Here is a 20,153-nt window from a genome sequence, read left to right on the forward strand (position 1 = left end):
TCGATAGTTCATTCCTTTTTATTGTAGAGTAGTAGTCCACTATATGAATATAACACAATTTGGTTATCCATTTACCTGTTGGTGGACATATGTGTTGTTTCCAATTTTTGACTAGAAAATTGAAAAAGAACGCTGAGAGCAGCCATTTTTAAAGCCCCAATGCTTAACACATTGTCTCATTTAATCCTTACAATCATGCTGCAGTTAGGTAATGACATCCTTATTTTTCAGATGATGAAATGAAAGCTCATGGACGTGAATTAATTTGGCCAATGTTAGAAAGCAGCACAGTTAGGATTTGAACAAAGACACTATGAGCCCAGAAGGACAGGTACTTAAAAGATAGAAGCCATGGGAGGTTAGCACAAGCCTGAAGTCTGCATGTGTCATCTACAAAGAGGAACTTTCTACATGTTCTTGTGAATTACCCCATGCCACACAAAGCAAAATATAAAGACCTGCGTTGAAAAGCTCCATTTACACCAGACCTGGAAAACTGCCCATACTGAAATCACAACTACACCAAAGGCTTGCTCTTATGGGCACTTAATAAACAATTGCTGAAAGAACAAATGGCTGAATGCACAAATGAATCAATGAATAAATGGATGGACAGACAGGTGAACAGATGGAGGAAGTTAGTTATTTTTTGATTTGATAGTGGATTCATCCAACCATCCCATGAAATTGTTCAAAATATCTCGTGAGTCATAAGGCAGAGGAGATCATTTTGAGAGTACATCAACTCTCACACCAGTTTAGAGTGCAAACTGCTCAGTCAGCAGAAAGGGTGTGCAGCTGTGAACTCATGCAGGAAGTCCAAGTCAGAGGCTCACTCCCAACCTTTAGGATCCCAGAACACATGTACTGTAAAGGTTGGATCCATCTGTCTTGAAAGCTAGGAACTCCAGTTGCAGGTCTCCCTTCTCATGTTTGCAAATGAGCCTTGGCTTCTCCAGGCCTCACATTGTTGCATGTGAGCCTTGACAAGTCCCTGCTGGTGGAATCTGGCCACATTGCTGCTGACTTCATCTGGCAGAGGCCCTAAAGCCTGGGAACCCAGGTTCTAGTCTCATCTCTGACAGCTCTGTTGAAAACAAGTTTATTAACAGGCAGTTTTATTGAATGCTGCACACACAGGCATATTTCCCATTGCCATCTGATGACATCAGTGCGTTTCTGGAGCCAAGATAAACACAGCATTGTTCATGTGACTGGTTTCCTGAGAACTGTGGGGCCTCCTCCTGTCCCCTTCTTGCCTCCCTTCCCCCACTCATCTCTTGCACTGCATTGAAAACACTGGGGTGAGTGACATGAAGGCTAACTAGGAGATGCAGCTTAGGGACAATTTAATCCAATTCAGTTGGAGAGGCATGCATCTCACTGCAACCATGAAATTCCATTTTGAGCTCAGCATGTGCTGCTGGAGTAATGAAATGAAGACAACCCTCTGCAAATGGCTGGTGAGTCTAATGATGGTTTTTATGGAGTTTTTAGAGGGGCTATTAGATTGTGCATTCCCTCTCTGTGAACTCAAACCACCAGCAGGCCTTGAGAGATGAACCACTTTGTCATTCGTCTCTCCCTTCCCCCAACATCTGCCATCCTCTGTCCCTCTTGGCAGAGTTAGTTTCTCACACAAAAAGAGCAAACTGTCAATAGCTTGAAAGCGAATGGTAAAGCTGGATGCCTGGCACTGTGGCCCCAGCCCAGTGGTGGTGAGTTAAGCTGTATAATTCATGGTCCCACAGCCTGTATTCAGGTGATATACAGGACATGTCGATCAGGGGCAAGAAGCCAGGGATGGAAGGCAGTAGCTTCTGGGGCTCATCCTCTGTTACTACACACATGAAAGTCTGTTTCAGTTTCTTGAAGACCCAAATAATGATGATGGTGATGACCACGGCTACCATTTGATGAGGACCTATTACATGTCAGCATTCATCTAGGGTCTTTGTAGAGATAAATTCACTTATTTGTCACAGCTATTTTAGTCTTGGGCATAAGCCTCCCCACTTTACAGACAAGAAAACAAGCTCAGGGTGCCCAAGTTTACATAGATAATAAGTGGTGGAACCAAGATATGGTCGCATATATTCCCAACAATGTAGTCTTTCTGTCTCCCAAAAGTAGTGGTTCTCAAACTTTGGCACGGATCAGGAACACCTGAAGGCTTTGTTGGAACAGATTGCTGGGACCCACCTCCAGAGTTCTGGTTTAATACGTCTCAGGCAAGTCCTGAGAATCTATATTTTTTAACAAGTTCCCTGATGATACTAATGCTGTTGGTACAGGAACCACATTTTGAAAACCACTGGACTACGCTGACCACACCTGGGTAACCTAACAAACATTCTATGTAACAACTCAGCTCAAATGTCACGTCTTCAGAGAGGCTTTCCTTGCCACCCAATCTATAGTAGATTCCCTAAATCAGGGGCCAGCCAAGGATAGCCTGTGGGTCAAATCACGCCCCCTGCCTGGTTTTGTAAATGAAGTTTTATTGTCACATGGCCATGCCCATTTGTTTACCTATTGTCTATGACTGCTTTTGCGCTACAACATCAGAGTTGGCTATTTGCCACAGAGAGTGTATGATCCAAAAAACCTATAAAATTTACTATCTGTCCTTTTCAGGACAGATAGTAAGTTTGTTAACCTCTTGCTCTAAATCATGTCACCCTTTTTTACTGCTTTGCCAGCATACATCACTCTGCAAGTATTTTGCGCCTTCAGTTGTTAATTTGTCTGCATCTTCCACTAGACTGTCAGCTCTGTAAGGGCAGGTATTCTTTTTTGCTTATTCATGGCTTTCCCCCAGTGTCTAGGAAAGTGACTGGCATATAGTTGGTGCTTGATAAATATTTGCAGAATGAATGAATATCACTATTGAGTGCTCAGGTACGTGACACTGAGCCAGGAACATGAGAGCCCCTGGAGGAAGTACAGTAAAGCCAGGATGAGAGTGAGAAGAGACAAAGATAAACAGAGATTGTTAAAGGAGAAACAAGTCTTTGAATGTAAGGCCGTGCTGCTTCCCGCAGTGATGGGGAAACTGGAGGTGGGGAAAAGATGAGTTCCTTAGTCACCACGATCAAGCTGAAATTAGGAGACATTTCCTGCTCCTAAGAATGAAAGAGCCTTGTGTGACACATGCTGCACCCCTCTTCCAACACACACCAGGTCTGCCTCCTTGGATCTGATATCCTGGGTGGAGCACCACGGAAGAGGCAGCAGGGATGAGGAAGAGTCAGATGGATGGCCAGTGTGAGTCCTGGCTCTGCCCCTCACTAGGGGTGGCACCTTGGTCAAGTTTCTCATCCTCTCTGAGCCTCAATGTATCCATTGAGAAAATTGCGGACTTCGTGTCAAGAATTAAATGCAATTATTTATTCACATAACTTCTGCTAATTGAATGGCTATTACATGCCTGGCATTACTTTAGGCACTATGCACACAGCAGTGAACAAGGCAATGTATGCCTTCCTTTAAAAGGCTCGCGTTTTAGAAGGCAGCACAGACAGTAGAAGGGGCAGCCATAAATACATGTATGTACCTGCTATGAATTCAGCACATGGAAGGTGTTCCTGGTACCTCTCTACTCACCTGAATGGGGCTCTCTGTTGCCCTGTCTACACCCGCAGGCAGAAACATCAAGAAGCTGGGTGATTGGGCTCCTTCTGTTTTCCATGGCAATGGGGCTTTCCAGCCTTCACATACATGGATGCCAAGCCAAGAGCTGGACACTGCACAGGCTCCATTCATTTCTCCCCAAGCAGTCCTTCCACGCTCTCCCCGAATTCTTTGTGCACAAAGTTGGTACTGACTTCATTTCACTTCTGAGCTTCACTCAAATGAATACTTTAACTTCTGTAACAAACCAGATCTTTGCACAGCAGGCTTCTTCATGTCATGCAGTAGCAGCTTAATACCATCTCCCCAGAGAAGCTATCCCTGACCAATCAGTCTACGGTAGCCAATCACCCCAGCACCCCAATCCACATCCATGATCTCAGAAGCTGTTTTATTTTTTTCATCGGATAGGCTAAATGAGAAACAACTTGTAGATCGCCTAGGAAAATGTCTGACACATGTGTAAGAGTTCACTACAACTACAGTGCATCAGAAACCTTTATTATTTTGTTTGTTTTATCTCCAGTGCCTGACACATAGTAGGTACATAAAAAATATTTGTGGAATAAGTGAATGGATGAATGAAAAAGCCCAATTGGGCCATTCCTTTTTCACAAAAATTTCCAGTATATTCTCTGACTCATTCCCTACATTCCCATTAGGGGAGAAAAATCCAGTGTAATGCTGCCAAGAAGCCCACAGCCCAGCTATCAGAGACAGCGCTAAAGAGACTGTGTGTGGCAAAGTAGGAGGCCAAATCAAGGGGCCTCCTGCTGACCTGCTGATCCCCCAAGAGAGATCTGCAGAATATTCTTCTTTGTGGGAAGATGCTCTGCACTTTGAGCAGCCTACAGGTAATCCCCCAGGGACTCACTCCTCCCAGGACTGGGAACTGTGATCCTGCAGGAGATCTCAGGCACCAAGGAAGGTGGGTAGCAGAGTTCAGTTCTTCAGCAGACAGCCCTGCAGCCTGCGTGGGGCAGTGGACAGAATTCAGTATCAGGCAGCTCCATCTCAGCCCCTGTCTAAGTTGCTCAGGCTCAGTGGGGCCAGAAAACTGCATTGGAACAAAGTTGCACCTTTATAACAATCCTGCAGTGGATAAACTGGAGAACAGAAAGTCTCCTGTACTGGCAGGATGCACAATTATTTTATTAAACACCTTTGAGAAGGCTGAGAAGTGATCTAGGATTCCTGTAAACCTTATGCTTAACACCACACCCCCCAATCCCCACCTCACCTGCCTCTTTCCCAGACAGCCAAACGTTCCTTCTGCCCCTCTTTGTGTGGGCTCAGGGAAACAGTAATCAGTTAGTCACTCACCACTGTTTCAAAGAAGGGTGGAAAGAAAACAACTGTTTTATTGAGCAACTTCTATGTGCAGACATGGCACCAGGAGATTTACAAGCACTCCCTCACCTGGGGCCAGATCAGTCCTGTGACCTACAGGTGTCAGAGTATTATCTCCAGGGTCAGGTTGTCTCAGATTAAATCTATCTCTGCTACTCACTAGCTGTGTATTCTTGGGCATGTTATTTAACTTCTCTGAGCTTTGCTTTACTCACCTGTACAATGGAGGTGGGAATACTAATTACCAAATAAGGTGGTTATGAGAATTAAGTGCATTAAATGTGATAATGCATGCAAAGTGTTAAAAATGGTGGTGGGCCCATAGCAAGTGTTCAATAAAAGTTTAATAACTTTCTCCATCATCATCTTCATCAAGAGGAAACTGAGGTTCCTGACAATTGAATGACTTTCCTGAGGTTAGACAGTGATGGAGTAGTGGCCAGACCTGCCTAACTATAGAAGTGAGGCTCTTCCCTCGGGGCCAAGCTGTTTCCTCCTCATGCCGTGGCTCCCAAAAGGCTCCCCAGATTTGGATTGGAACACAAATGGTGCCCTGGTTTGGAAACACAGTGGGCTTCTGCCAGACCCCTGGCTCCTCCCACCCTGCTCCAGACCCCCAAGTCTTGAATACTGCAGTGATGCCTCAGGTTTGCCACGGAGCACAGCCCATCGCAAGATGCTACCTTCTCCCACCCCTTTGCAACCTGAGACAACTCTGAAGCAGTTGGGAGGGTTGGGGAAATCTGCTGAGAACACACACCTTTAGGAGAAGGAGAGGGAACAGGAATAATAGAAATTGAATAATCCTTTATGCAGAAAAAATGTAGCAACAGGCTTTTATCTTTTCAATGTGATGCAACCCCAAACATGTCTGTTCTGCAGAGGATCCCTGTCATCTGCTTGCCTCTTAACAAATATTTGTGGGGTGCCTGCCATGTGTTAGGCACTGTGCTAGGTGCTGGGCAGATTCCTATAGAACTAAGCAGGCAAGATCCTGACTTCCTGGATCTGAGAGCAAAGTGGGGGAACAAAATATTAGACAAATAACTATACCGATAAGTATCTAATTACAGGTTTTATAAGTGTTAATAAGGAAAATTGCACAGTTTGCTATAAAACATGCAACTGGGAACCCAATCTCATATTGGGGGCTGGTCAAAAAAGCTCTTTAAGGAGATACATTTTATCCGACAACTGATGGATGAGTAATAGTCACTAAATTAAAAGCCAAATAAATAATAGTACACATTCCCAACAGAGATATTTCAGAGTTTCAGAAGGCTCAAAACCAACTCATTTACCCCTGTCTCTGGTAGTACTGAATGTTCTATTTTACCACATATGGGAGAATGTTTTGAAAGCCAAAAATTGGGCAGTTACTCTTAGAATCTACCCTTCATCCTTCCTGTGATAGTTTGTAGTGGAAGTTGAGTGTTCTGGACAAACAACCTAATTGCCACTTTTTACGTGTAAAAACACAGTTAAGGGCAAGGTAAAATTACTAACTTTTAGAAACTAAGGATTTGGGGATATATGTATTTGACAACCCTCCATGGACACTTGGAGTATCTAAAACATCGATGAAAAGGACATTCGCTCGGGAAAAGCAATCTGATGGCCTCTCCAGGTTTTCAAGGAGCAGCGAGGGGAAGAACTAATAGAAAAACCATATCCACATGTACCCACTGAAAGCTATCCACCCAAAAGTACCAGTGACAACCTTACTGGAAGGCAGTTTTGCAAAGCGAATCAAAAGCCTTAGAGAGGTTTACATGTGACCACTCCACCTCTAGGAAATGTGCTTAAGGAGAGGAGCAGGCAGGAACACGGGATGCATTAAGGTTAGCTGCTGCTGTCTTAGGTAAGACAGAGAAAACTGCCAACAATGCAAATGGCCAAAAATAAACCTTCGGCTCCATGCTGCTCAAGGGTGGTACTCCTGGTGTTTGGGGTGGGTCAGTTCTTCTTTGTACAGGATCATCTGGTACTTTTTAGGATGTTTATTATCTCGAAGCATCACCCATATGCTAGTGGAGCCCCCCAGTCATTTAGACAAGAACTGCCTCCTCCCAAACATGCATTGCCAAATGCCCCCTAGTGGTGGGAGGTAGGTACCACTCTGGATTAGAAACTATCAATGGAAAACTATCCAACCATCACAAAGGATAATTTGGATCAAAATATACTGATACAGAAAAATATTCACAATATATAAGAGGGAAAAAAACAAATAAGGAAAAGTGGAGACCATCTTTACATTTTTGTCCACAACAAAACAGAAATGTACTCCTATTTATATAGATATTAGAATATACACACAAAAAGGCTGGAAAACAATTTTCCTTGGTTGGTGCAATTATGAGTGATTTTTATTTGCTTTCCTAGAGGTCTCATATTTTTTTGTTCTTTTTTTTTAATGAGCAAGTCTTTCCTTTACAAAAGGGGGAAAAGCTATTTCTGTTTTGGAGAACAGGTGATCCTGTTCCTCATGCCACTCCAATCTTGTTTTGACTTAGTGAAGATGTCAGGCATTGCCTCAGAGAGCACTAGCCTCTGCTCAAGCAGTGTGAGCATCTTTTCACTCTGCCGAGCACCCAACCATCTTACAAGGTGGCTGATCTTATGCCGGAGCTAGAACATGGCAGGTGCTCAATAAGTGCTTGCTAAATTGAGTCATCCCTTTTAATCTTGATTGGGCCAGAATTTTGTTGAGATATCCTCCAGCTTGTAACATCACTTTCACCCAGTAGTTCTCTCATTACCCAGGAATAGTGGACAATTCCTGGAGACATGTTTGTCACAGCTGGGAGGCACGACTGGCATCTAGTGGGTAGAGGCCAAGGAGGCTGCTAAACATCCTACAATGTCCCACAGCAAAGAATTATAGAGCCCAAGATGTCAATAGTGCGGAGGCTGAGAAATCCTGCTGGGCATCTGACTTTGTTATAGCTTGTTAATTATTTTTCAAATTCTTCCAGAGTACTTTCTCCTGTAAATTTATCACTGTAGCATCTCTAGGAGATAGGACATAAACTATTATCTACTTGAGTTTGAAGTGAAATTGGAGTAGACCCACTTCCCTATTCTGCTACCACAGGGCTCTCTGGATGACACTGTACACCTTATGTGGAGTAAGCTGAGGCAAAAGATCTGAACAACTTCTCTGATTATCAGTTTTGAGTTCAGTAATTAGAAATCACAAGATAAATGCCTTTCCTTTCTGGCATCATTCGTTAGATTGATCATTTTCCTACTATTTGATGAAGGCTGGGTTTTGTAGCTAGTGGATTATTATGAAATTAAATGCCCACATTCAAGAACACTTCCCTAAATGGGAAGTGACTTTCGTTTGCATTATATTTAATTGAAGGCATTTCTCAGAAGAAATAGAATAATAAAGAGTATCACCTGAAGGTATATTACCAACCCCACAATCAGGGAGTGAAATGAAAGGTTTCTAATAAAAATGAAAGCACATTACTCTCAACCCTAACTAGTCTTTAATATTCTGCTTCTAGCACAAAGCATTTTAATGTTCACTATATTTTCTCTTGATAGAAAAATGGTTTTTCTCAAATCATAGCCAACTAACATGATATTAAACATCAAAATTTTTATTAGTAAAAGTCATTTAGTGACTAAAATTTTTCTAATCTTAGAGCATACTATACAGCTTTTTAAAAATCTTTAAACCCATAAGCAGTTCTGTAAGTAATAGACTTTAAAAGATCTCATAATTTAAATATTTGAAGCCCATTTCTTTCACACAACATGACCCCTTTAAACACCTTTAATATAGATTCATATTTTATTGGGAAAACACAGAACCCTTCAAATAGCTTGAAAAGATATTTTCTCTCTGGAGAGCAATTTCCCTTTCTAATCATCTGTGGCATATAGGTTTGAGTAAATGTAGGGAACAGAGAAAACCATCCAAAGAACAATAGAACTATGAGATGGGAATACCCTTTCATTTGACATAATTCAAACCACTTGTTTAATAGCATTAATCATTTTCTTTCAAAACAAATCAAAGAAATTTCAGTTTTATGCTTCCCAAAGACGTTCATTTTAGATGAGTCAAGCAGCCTCCAAAAATACCATAAGCACTTACGTTTGGAATTGGTACATTCAATCAAGACCCTAGCTTCTGCAATTCTCTGTTCCCTCAGGTCAATCAGTAGGAGTTGCACGTTTTCTTTAAATCTGAACATCAGAGACAGATGTGGAATGGTCTTAGAGAAGAATCTGCTTAATCAGGGAACTGTAAACAGCTTAACTTTGGAAAATTCAGGGCCCAATTTAGCGGGAAGCAGTGTCCTTCAGGTGAACAAAAGAAAGATGGTTGCTTAGAAGTTGTTGGAAATGACGTTAGTGAGAAAATGAACCAAGCTCACAGATGTTTCCAGGTTTGAAATCTCACTGCTCTAGCACTGGCGGTAGAAGGGCAAGGTCAAACAAAGATACTTGGTCAACCACCGCCTCATCTGAGTTTCCACACAAACTCAATCAAATACTCTCATTCTTCTGAAACCAATTCCTTAATAATACAATCTTTCCTGAAAAAGAAGACAAATACAACCTCAACCCATGAACTGGGAGAAAGCACTCATTTCTTCCTGCTAATATCCCAACATAGAACTACCTTCAATTCTCATGGAGATCATTTTCTGTGAATGTTTGCATTCTAAGATAGTTTCTCTTCTGTAGTGAGAATTAGACTAATATCACAAAACCGAAGAGCCTGTAGAGTTCAGAAAGGTAACACAGAAGGATGAAATGGACTTAGTGGATACTGGGATGACTTGGTGAGATCAAATTTTGTCTAAAAGGAACAGCCAGCATTCGACTCCAGCAGCTTATATCTGTACAAGAATGAGATTCCAGGTCTTCAAATTTTCAAGATATAAATCTGGACTTTTACATGAAAAATTCCTACATTTTAAGTATTAGTAACTAATTAAATTTTTAAACAATGTCTTGCTGGCTAAACAAATCCTACCTGTGTGCCTGATTTCACCTGCCAATTTGCAACCTCAATATTGGATGAAGAAAATGAGAAATGGCCAATCAAAGAGATGATATCACAGTTACCACCCTTAAGAATTCACCCTTATTGGTGAATTCCTGGGTCTTCTTTAATTTAAAAAAAAACTTTATCTAAAAGCATTATCACACATAAAGTTCCTGACTTAAAATTTCAGGGCTGTTTAAGTTTCAAAACATTCTGTCAGACATAAGAGAAAATCTCCAGAGAAAAAAATTGTGTGTGTCAGAGGGAAGCAACAGTGGTCAAACTTAAGATCTGTCTCTCAAAGCTCACAGAGACAATCATGAAAATATCCAGCTTGTAGAGGTGCTTCTAAACCAACGTGGAGCTGGTGGAAAAGAAAATTGCAAGTACCAAGAAGTGCAAAGTGGAGACTATATGTCACTGAGAAAAATGCAGCAAAACAGAAGGAAACTAAATTCTTCTCATTGAGCCAATAATATGTACAGCCTGTGGGTAGTGCCAAGATATTTCAGGAAATGCCAATGTCTTTCTTTGTAAAGTGAGGTCAAACTGAATATTTAAACACAGCATATATCACTGGGAAGAGTAAGGCAAATCCATACTTCCTCATTCTCCTTTACAAAGAATCTTTTTTTTTTTTTTTTGTCTTTTTTCCGTGTCCGGCAACGGATCGCAACCCTCAGTGTTGCCCCCGTACTGGACCGGGGACCGGCAACGGGATTGCAACCCTCGGTGTTGCTCCCGCGCCTCGCTCAGCCAGTGAGCGGGAACCGGTCTGTATGTGGGATCCGAACCCTCAGGCGGGAGTGCCGCCGCGCTTCCCAAGCGGCGCACTATCCAGTGCGCCACCGGGCTGGCCCTACAAAGAATCTTAATGTAGATTCATGGCCAATGCAGAATTCCTCTTCTTCCCTTCAAAAATGATGTTTCACTGTCTAATGTTTTAAAGCAACATTTCTGAGATATTTCTAGACAGTCCAGTTAATAGTTAATATTGGCAATATAGGGTTAATTAGCAATGGATCACTTGAGGCTCAATTTCTTTTCCCTTCCTCATTTCCCAGTGGGACCTCTAACATCTTCAACCCATTTAGCTTCAACCAGTTCTCTAAATCAGCAAAGTCTACTCTTCCTTCCAAACCGGAATGAGGAAGGACCAGCAAGACAAAGCAAAAAGGCAGAACCACCATTGCCCTACCTGTTCAGGCTTCAGCCCCGGAGGGACCCAGGCATACTCTTCTAAGGCACAGCCTGAGTCGTCATCGGAGGTTGAGTTCCTCTGGAAGTCAAACATGAGTTTGCTGATGGTCTTCTCCATCTCCAGCGGCATCACTGTCACCATGTGCTCCTCTTGGGGACACTTGCAGTGTAGGCAGATCTTCCTGCAGACAGCAAAGGTGCAGGTGAGAAGGAAGGAAAAAGAAATCATTTTTTCAAGAGCCTGCCAGTCACCAGTCCTTGGATCTCAAACCATAAACACATTCTTTGGCAACAGGTTTCTGGCAAAGACATCTCAAGCTATGTTCCAGAGCACGCCTGTCTTTGTAGAAGGCGTGTCATGTACATGTAAAAACAGCATGAAAAGGTCAGGGGCCAGCAGGTAAGCATGCCGAGGATGTTTAAACGTTGACCCCAACTTCTAAATCAATATCCCAAGAGAAATGGTAATATATTTTTTATTTTACTAGGTGACTGAAGATAGACCATGATCACAATTTCCTTGACTGTAATAGCAATTAAATGTACATAATAAATATGTTGGCCAGAAATATAATGCCTAGATTTAACAAATACTGACAACATACCATTTTTAGAAAAGGTTCCCAAGCCTTGGAAAACAGAAGTGGCTTTTAAAAGAATTGCAGGTGAACTTTTCTTTAAGAAAAGCAAATATATTTTTCCCACTAAACAAATCTTGCCCTAAGATCTCATGGGAAAGACATTTTCACTTCCACTAAAGATCCCTGTAGGTTTGAAATTCTAATAGGAAACCTAACTTTTCCCTATGTTGGTAGTTTTTTTAAAATACAAGAAGATCACACATGTGAATTATTTCAAAAGGTAGCAGCCAGAGATGAAAATCTCTCCCCCAAACTGAACATTTCTCTTTTAAGGTTACCATCTGCTTTCTTATCCATGGCTGCAAAAATGATGAAGCAATAAAAATGTTGATATCAGCAACACAAAAGCATTTCTAGCTTCTACCAATAAAATAAAAAGAGAAGAAAAGAATGGAAAAGGAAAATTTTAAGAAAATAACCCATTCTATGTATACTCTGACCTTTATTATTAGTTTCAGTAGCGCAGAATTCTAATCCTCACATAGGTCTGAATATTTTGGTAACAGCTTGGTTAAGATACAATTCACATACCATAAAATGCACCATTTTAAAGTGTACAGTTCACTGGCTCTTAATATATTCAGAGGGCTCTGCAATCAGCACCACGATCTATTTTTATAACATTTTTATCAGCCCAAAAAGAAACCCCAGGAGCATTAGCAGTAACTTCCTGATATGGCATATCCCCTGTTCCCAGGTCCTGGCAACCACTAATCTATTTACTGTCTCTATGGTCTTACCTATTCTGGACATTTCATATAAATGAAATCACACAATATACAGTCTTTTGAAACTGGCTTCTTTCATACAGAATGATGTTTCAAGGTTCATCCATGCTGTTGTGTGTATCAATACTTCATTCCCTTTTATTGCTGAATAGTATTCCATTGTATTGATATACCATCTTTTCCATTTATTAGTTGGTAGACACTTGGACTATTTCCACTTTTTGGCTTTTGTGAATAATGCGGCTCTGAACATTTACGTACACTTTTGTTGTATGACTATATGAGGGGGCTTCAAAAAGTTCATGGAAGGATTTTTATTATCTTTTAATTCAATTTTCTACCAACTTTTTGAAGTACCCTCATATGTTTTCAATTCTCTTGGCTATATACCTAGGAATGGGATTTCTGGGTCATGTGGCAACTTTAAGTTTAACATTTTGAGAAACTGTCAAACTGTTTTCCAAAATATCTGCCCCATTATACATTCCCACCATTAATGAATGAACATTTAATTTTCTTCACATCTTTGCCACACTTGTTATTGTCTTTTTGATCACAGCCATCCTAGTGGAATCAAGTGGAATTTAATTGTGGTTCTGATTTGCATTTCCCTAATGGCTAATGATGTCGAGCATCTTTTTATATGCTTATTAAATATCTTCCTTGGAGAAATGTCAATTCAAATCCTCAGTCCATTTTTTCGTTGGGTTATTTGTGTTTTTATTGTTAAATTGTAAGGGTTCTTCGTATATTTTCTGGATACAAGTCCTTTATCAGATATATGATTTGCAAAAATTCTTTCCCATTCTGTGTGTTGTCTTCTTACTTTCTTGATGATGTCTGTTGAAGCACAAAAGTTTTAAATTTTGACTAAATCTAATTTATTTTATTCTGTTGATACTTTTGGTACCATATCTAAGAAACCACTGCCTAACCTATGGTCATAAAGATTTACCCTTATGTTTTCATCTAAGAGTGTTACGGTTTTAGCTCTTCCATTTAGGTCTCTGTTCCATTTTGAATTAATTTTTGCATACGGCATGGGGTAGGAGTCTAATTTCATTCTCATGTGGCTATCTAGTTGTTCTAGCACCATTTGTTGAAAAGACTAGATTTTCCCCATTGAATTATCTTAGCACCCTTGTCAAAAATCAATTAACCATAACTGTAAGGGTTTATTTCTGGACTCTCAATTCTATTCCAGTGATCTGTATTGACCGTCCTTATGCCAGTACCACTCTGTCTTGATGGCTGTAGTTTTGTAGTAAGTTTTGAAATCATGAAGGATGAATCTTGCAACTTTGTTCTTTTTTTAAAAATTGTTTTGGTTCTTCTGGGTCTCCTGTATTTGCATTCATAAAATGTAAATTTTTGGATTATCTTACCAATTTCTGAAAAGAAAAAATCCAGCTGGAATGTTGATTAGGGATGCACTGAATCTGTAGTTTAATTTGGGGAGTCTTGACATCTTAATATTATCATCCAATCCATGAACACAGGATGTCTTTTCATTTACTTCAATCTACTTTAATATCTTTCAATGATCTTTTGTGGTTTTCAAGCACAAGTCTTACACTTCTTTTCTTGAGTTTATTCCTAAGTATTTTATTCTTTTTGATGCTATTATAATTGGAATTCTTCTCAATTTCATTTTCAGATTGTTAGTGTATAGAAACAGAAATGATTTTTATATTGATGTTGTATCATACAATCTTGCTGAACTCATTTATTAGTTCTAGTTGTGTGTGTGTTTGGGATTTTCTACATACAAGACCATGTCATATGCAGATAGAGATACTTTTCTTCCTTCGTTTATAATCTGATGTCTTTTATTTCTTTGTCTTGTCTTATTGCCCTGGCTAGAACCTCCACTACAATGTTAAATAGAAGTAGCAAGAGTGGATATACTTACCTTGCTCCTAATCTTAAGGGAAAGCATCCAGTCCTTCACCGTTAAGTATTATGTTAGCTGTGGTTGTTTTTTTTTTGTTTGTTTGTTTGTTTCTTTTTTCCATAGGAGCCCTTTATCAGGTTGAGGAAGTTCTCTTCTATGATTGTTGTTTCTATTACAAAAGGGTGTTGGATTTGGTCAAATGCTTTTTCTGCATCTGTTGAGATGATCAGTTGTTTTTGTCCTTAACCTATTAATGTATTGTGTCTGATTGTGACCAAAAATGTACTTGAACAAAATCAGTTTAGTCCAGCCAAGTTAGTTAGGCCTGTCAGATTCTCCCACCTCCTGATTTTCATCAGATTGGAAATATACACAGACAGAATGCACACTTTGGATCTGGTTTGCATCTCCGAACTCAAAGAAGTTCCATCTGAACCTTGGCCATGGCTTTTAAAAAGAGTCATAGCTCGTTTTAACAGTAACTCTAATTAATCAGCTACTGTAAAGAGGTCAGGGCTGTTGGGAAGCAGTCAGGCTTTTCTTTCCAAAACTTTCTATGCCAGTTTATGACTTAAGGAATAAAAAGTTTCAGTGTGTTTAAGCAAATTTAGTAAGCTCTGTGGTGACTAATGCTAGAAAGTCATACTTTCAAGACGAAATGTAGATGAATTTTACCAAATCCAGTCCCCAGAATATCCATCAATGAAATTCATTTATTCAGCAATGCAGGAAGGAGCACAATATTTAATGTTTCATGAATGTGCTCCAGGAGGAGCAAAAAAAAGAAGAAAGCAAAACAGAAGAGTACAAAATCAGATTTAAAATGTCTCAATGAGTAGAAAGAGAAACAGAAAAGAGATGGAGGATGTCATTCAACAAATAACTATCAAGCATGGCCAGGGAGTGCTGAAAGCACTTGGGATGAATACCTAACCAAAACCATGATCCCTCTCCTCAGGACACCTCTATTCTCAGAGGGGAGAAGCATACAGTAAGCAACAAACATGACCAATCACTGCATCATACAGGATACGAAAGGTGGCAAGTGCTATGGAAAATGAGAAAGGTGAAGCAGGACAAGGGTGGTCAGGAAGAGGGGGTGGGGCGCACTGAGCAGGATGCACTTGCCCAGCTCTACACCTTATGTACATGATCCCAGATTTGCCCATCAGTCCTCCAAGAAAGGAAATGTCAATCCCACTGCCCAGAGAAGAAAACAAAGGCTCAGAGCAATTAAGCAATTTGTTCAAAGTAAACCCTAAATGATGAGCAGAACAGGGACTCAAAGTAGAATCTACCTAACCTTGAACCCAAAAATTACTTTTATAAACCATGCCTGATTCCAATCACTGAACACTCTTTTACTCCTGAACAACCAACTGACTCAGAAAAAGCAAAACCAAGGAGGCAAAAAAGGAAAGAAAACAAAAATGGTAAATCAAAACCTGAAGACCTTATCTATCTCCCCTGAGAGCTGCCTGCCTTCCGCTCCTAATTTATAATTAACAGGCACTCCAGTGGCAAGGCATTCTTATTTGCAAAGAATTTTCACCCTTTGAGTGATTCCATGAGAGCCTTTGGAAAGGCTAATTTAATAACCTCCATTTACAAAGTGGGAACACAAGGCCCACATGGAAGCAGAGGGTCAGAGGTAAAGTCAAAGGGGTTTCTCTGGATCCTTGTGTCTCTCCACCACTTTGGCAAAATGCACACAGCAACCCCCAACAGCTCTCTCTTCAATGAACCTGCATGAAGCACATTCAGAAGTGAGTGGGGAAATATATGATTTGGCTTGTGTCTCTCCACCACTTTGGCAAAATGCACACAGCAACCCCCAACAGCTCTCTCTTCAATGCACCTGCATGAAGCACATTCAGAAGTGAGTGGGGAAATATATGATTTGGCTTTTTTTTTTTTTAAATAGACATCTATGAAAATAGAACCTGCTAGTAAAGCAGGATATCATTAAAAATATGTATATATATGTATATATAAAGAATGCATTGGTTTCATTCTGTCAGAGTTGACATTCTATCTGCACATAATTGGGTTTGTGAATGACAGGTTTCCAAGGAATAAGCCATGATTCAGAGAGTGGATATCCTACATACTCCTTCCTTCCCTGCCTCTACCCTGAAACAACCTCTGCAAACCCCCCAACCCAGTCGCAGCTATTAATTCATTTGTTTCTACATCTCAGAAGCCATAATTGGCTCTTCCATGGGATATACAATATTCATAGCTGGAGACCGTCTTTTCAACTGTCTCAGAGTAGCCTGGTCATCTGCACCAGTGACCACACTATTTGGAGAATGATTAACAACATATACCAATGAACTTCCTTGCCGTTATGTGGAAGGGTTCATCATAAATAGGTTGGGGTGGGGGTTGGTGCTGGCGGTGGCAATATCCGTCCTTGCAATGTTGTTCAGGTTATTTACAACATTGAACCCCAAGCCACAAGGTCTTATTCTGTGTGAGATGTGATAAGATGAAGGGATTTTCCCTTGTAACGTGATTTCTGACAAGTTCAAGTCATAGACTGCAGAAACTTTAATTTGGATGGGATTGTGGACATTATTTAGTCCTTCCCCCACCCTTTCCTTCTCTCTTTTACTCCCCTCCCCCCTTTTTAATGAGAAGGAAATATATTTTTTTGCAAAAGAACTCATATGTGGAAACTCAATATATAAAATAGAGTTGCCCTAGTTGATGCAGGAGGAGACTGCAAACCCAACTTGTCTCATGCTCAACCTTGTCCCCAAACTCCAGGCATGTTCAAAGTCCTAAGGTCCTCAAAGTTCCAAAGACAGCAGTCTGTAAACCACCATACTCCCTGAACTCCTCTAAATAATTTCTAGTATGTTCCAAAAGATGAAGTAGGTGCTTGATAATTTGATGGATAGAAAGAAGAAAAAAATAGAGGCTGTGGATGGCTTTTAAGATGGAACTCTGCATATAAAAAATGATTCCAGTCACGGGCAATTATACATCTGCTTGTCAAGACATTACATGGAGATGCTTGGGGAGAAGAGGGATATCCCAGTGACTGAATGGACAAGTCTGAGGCGGGGCCCAGGAATGTGCATTTTCAGTCTGCCAGGTGATCGTGATGCAGTACCATCCCAGCACCCCTGGAGGACACTGTTCTGTAGCTAGCCTCCTAGTTATAAAGGAGCATCTCAGAGTGTGGTCTGAAAACTGGTATGAGTTCTACCGTTATACTGATGGTCTCAGCAATTCTGGGCAAAGCACACTTTCAAACTGTTCCTGGGGATCTCTGCCAGCCCCTCCTGACTGCCATGTCTTCAGCTCTTGCATCTGTAAGCCCGCTGGGTACCCACTGAGGCATGTATGTGAAAAGGTGCTGGTGAGAGGCAAGACTACATCAGCTGCAAGAATGGTGCCTCACTGCCAGCCCTGCCATCTGTCCTCCTGCTTTCTACTTTCCTTGGGTTCCTCTGTCGCATGTCCATGGCCAGATCAGGTTCTGTGCACTTTCATGCACAGCGTCAAGGTGCAGACTGCTGAAAGAGTGGCTGAGCCTCAGCACAAACCAAGTGATCGAAGAGGAATGTGCAGTGCTGGACTCAACATGGCAAACCCAGACAGCCGAGGTCAGGTATGGGAAAACGCATTTTTGTTACAGACAAAGGGCTAAAATAACCCAAAGACCTCCACAGCTTTTTGCTAAATAACAGATGTGTCCTAGGTAATCAAACTCTTCCACGACTCTAGCTCACTAAAGGCAAAAGAATAACTCTTTTATTCTTAATTAAAGAAGAAAAGGAAACATTTTCCTCCTTATACTTATTATAATTTAAAGTTAATGCTTCCTTGTTTTTATTTTTAAAAAAAGCAATACGCAATGTGGAAAAAAATCAAGAACTACAGATAAGCAAGAAGAAGAAAAAAAAAATTCAAAACACTCACAATCCCAAAGATAATCACTGTTAAACAGAAACATCTGCTGGTCTTCCTTTCCCTTAGTGTTAGGAAACTGGAGACCAGACTTCATTCTATGTATTCCCCATCAGCAAGAGTCAAGGGACAAGACTCTGGGCTGGAATGACAACACATGAGCCAGAGCCACCCACACATGCACACACAACACTCTCAGCAAATAGAAGTGCTTTATTCAATCCAGATAAGTGGGTTTGTTCTGATCTGGTGCCCTGTAGCAGGATCAAGAATTTGCTTACGTAGAGTGGAAGATACCACCAACGTGGGAATTACGCGTATACTTATGGGAATCACAGAGTTAAAAGTTAGGTCCTTCAGATAAAAAACATCTGAAAACCACATTTCAATAGTTATCAACTTTCAATTTTCTGTGTAAGTGGAGAGAGATGGGGCATGGATAATTTAAAACCACTAAGACTTGGCTCTGAATTGTGTCTTTGTGTATCAGTCACACAGTCTCCAACACTGCAGTAACTTACATCACTTCAAACAACCTAATGGATCTGCCCTGGGAAGGGCTGACTTGGGAGGAGCTAACAGGAGCCTGGCTTTCTCAGTTTGTCCAATTTCCCCTGAGTTTTCAAGAGCACCAACTCTTCACACTCATGCAAAGCACCAGCCTAAAATGAGCCAAACATTGTTTTCAAGTTTACTGCCTTTGGTAACACCTTCCCCAGGTTTTAGGAGGTAAGTAAGTGTTTTGGGAGGAGAGAGTTTTTTACTGACTTCAGACTGCCCAGAAGAAGTGAGCAAATGAAGGGACGGTAGATGTCCTTAAACAAAAACAAACAAACAAACAAAAGCATTACCCTGTTGTGCTCAACTGAGTCAGTAAGAACTGGAAGCAAAGTCTGCCTGCACTGAGGTTTTCATGAGATAACCCAACCTTGAATAAGTCAGAGTTGTTAAAACTGAGCTATCACAAAGAACACAAGCCATCCTCCTCAAAAACTGCATGGGTCACATTATCATATGACCCCCTACCCCATAGGGCTTTAGCTCCTACCTCATACATCCCTTACAAGACACAAGTGAAGGATCAGAATGTCAGAGAGGGGCTGAACCCGTGGCTCACTTGGGAGAGTGTGGCGCTGGGAGTGCAGTGGCGGGAGTGCAGTGGCTGGGAGTGCAGGTTCGGATCCTATATAGGAATGGCTGGTGCGCTCACTGGCTGAGCGCGGTGCAGACGACACCAAGCCGAGGGTTGCGATCCCCGTACCGGTCACAAAAAAAAAAAAAAAGAATGTCAGTTCCTCAAGAGAACCCTTTTCTGCCTTGCTCATCCTTGTAACCCACATCAATTACAATGTCATAACAGAAATTAAGAAATATATATTGAGTAAATAATAGAATGGCCATGTCCCTTTGGAATATTTTCTATATATGGTAGAGTCACTCTCCAGCTCTTTCAGAGCAAGGAGTTAGTATCTTATATATTATTTAAGGTATTCAGATATCTAATCACCTCCATTCTATACACCTTCCAGAATTTGACATTTACTACGGGCTTAACAAATACGTGTTGAATGAATATAGCAAAAGTAAAATAAACAATTGTATAGAGCAAGAGATTGTTCTTAACAGTGCCATAGATAAATTATTTATTTGGTAGAGAAATAGTGAAGGATGGACCATGCTATGGGATTTTGGTCCTCCCAGTTCTCAGACATATGTAAGTTATTTATTTTTCAGCCTCAGTTCCTTTGTAAGATGAGTGTGTGTCCTGTTAA

The 20,153-nt window shown here is 40.8% G+C and overlaps 1 protein-coding gene across 2 annotated transcripts in view; it reads right to left on the reverse strand.

Annotated features, from left to right (window-relative positions):
• Window positions 1-20,153, reverse strand: part of PRICKLE2 (prickle homolog 2 (Drosophila)) — a 159,547-nt gene that overhangs the window by 78,989 nt on the left and 60,405 nt on the right. For both annotated transcript variants that reach the window (XM_008587688.1, XM_008587687.1), the window contains exon 2: window positions 11,196-11,379. In XM_008587688.1, the coding sequence (XP_008585910.1) occupies window positions 11,196-11,339 (144 nt within the window). In that variant the 5' untranslated portion in view covers window positions 11,340-11,379. The remainder of the gene's footprint in view (window positions 1-11,195; window positions 11,380-20,153) is intronic.

This window comes from Galeopterus variegatus, unplaced genomic scaffold (assembly GCF_000696425.1).
Source record: "Galeopterus variegatus unplaced genomic scaffold, G_variegatus-3.0.2 Scaffold4498, whole genome shotgun sequence".
In the NCBI taxonomy this organism is placed as follows: Eukaryota; Metazoa; Chordata; class Mammalia; order Dermoptera; family Cynocephalidae; genus Galeopterus; species Galeopterus variegatus.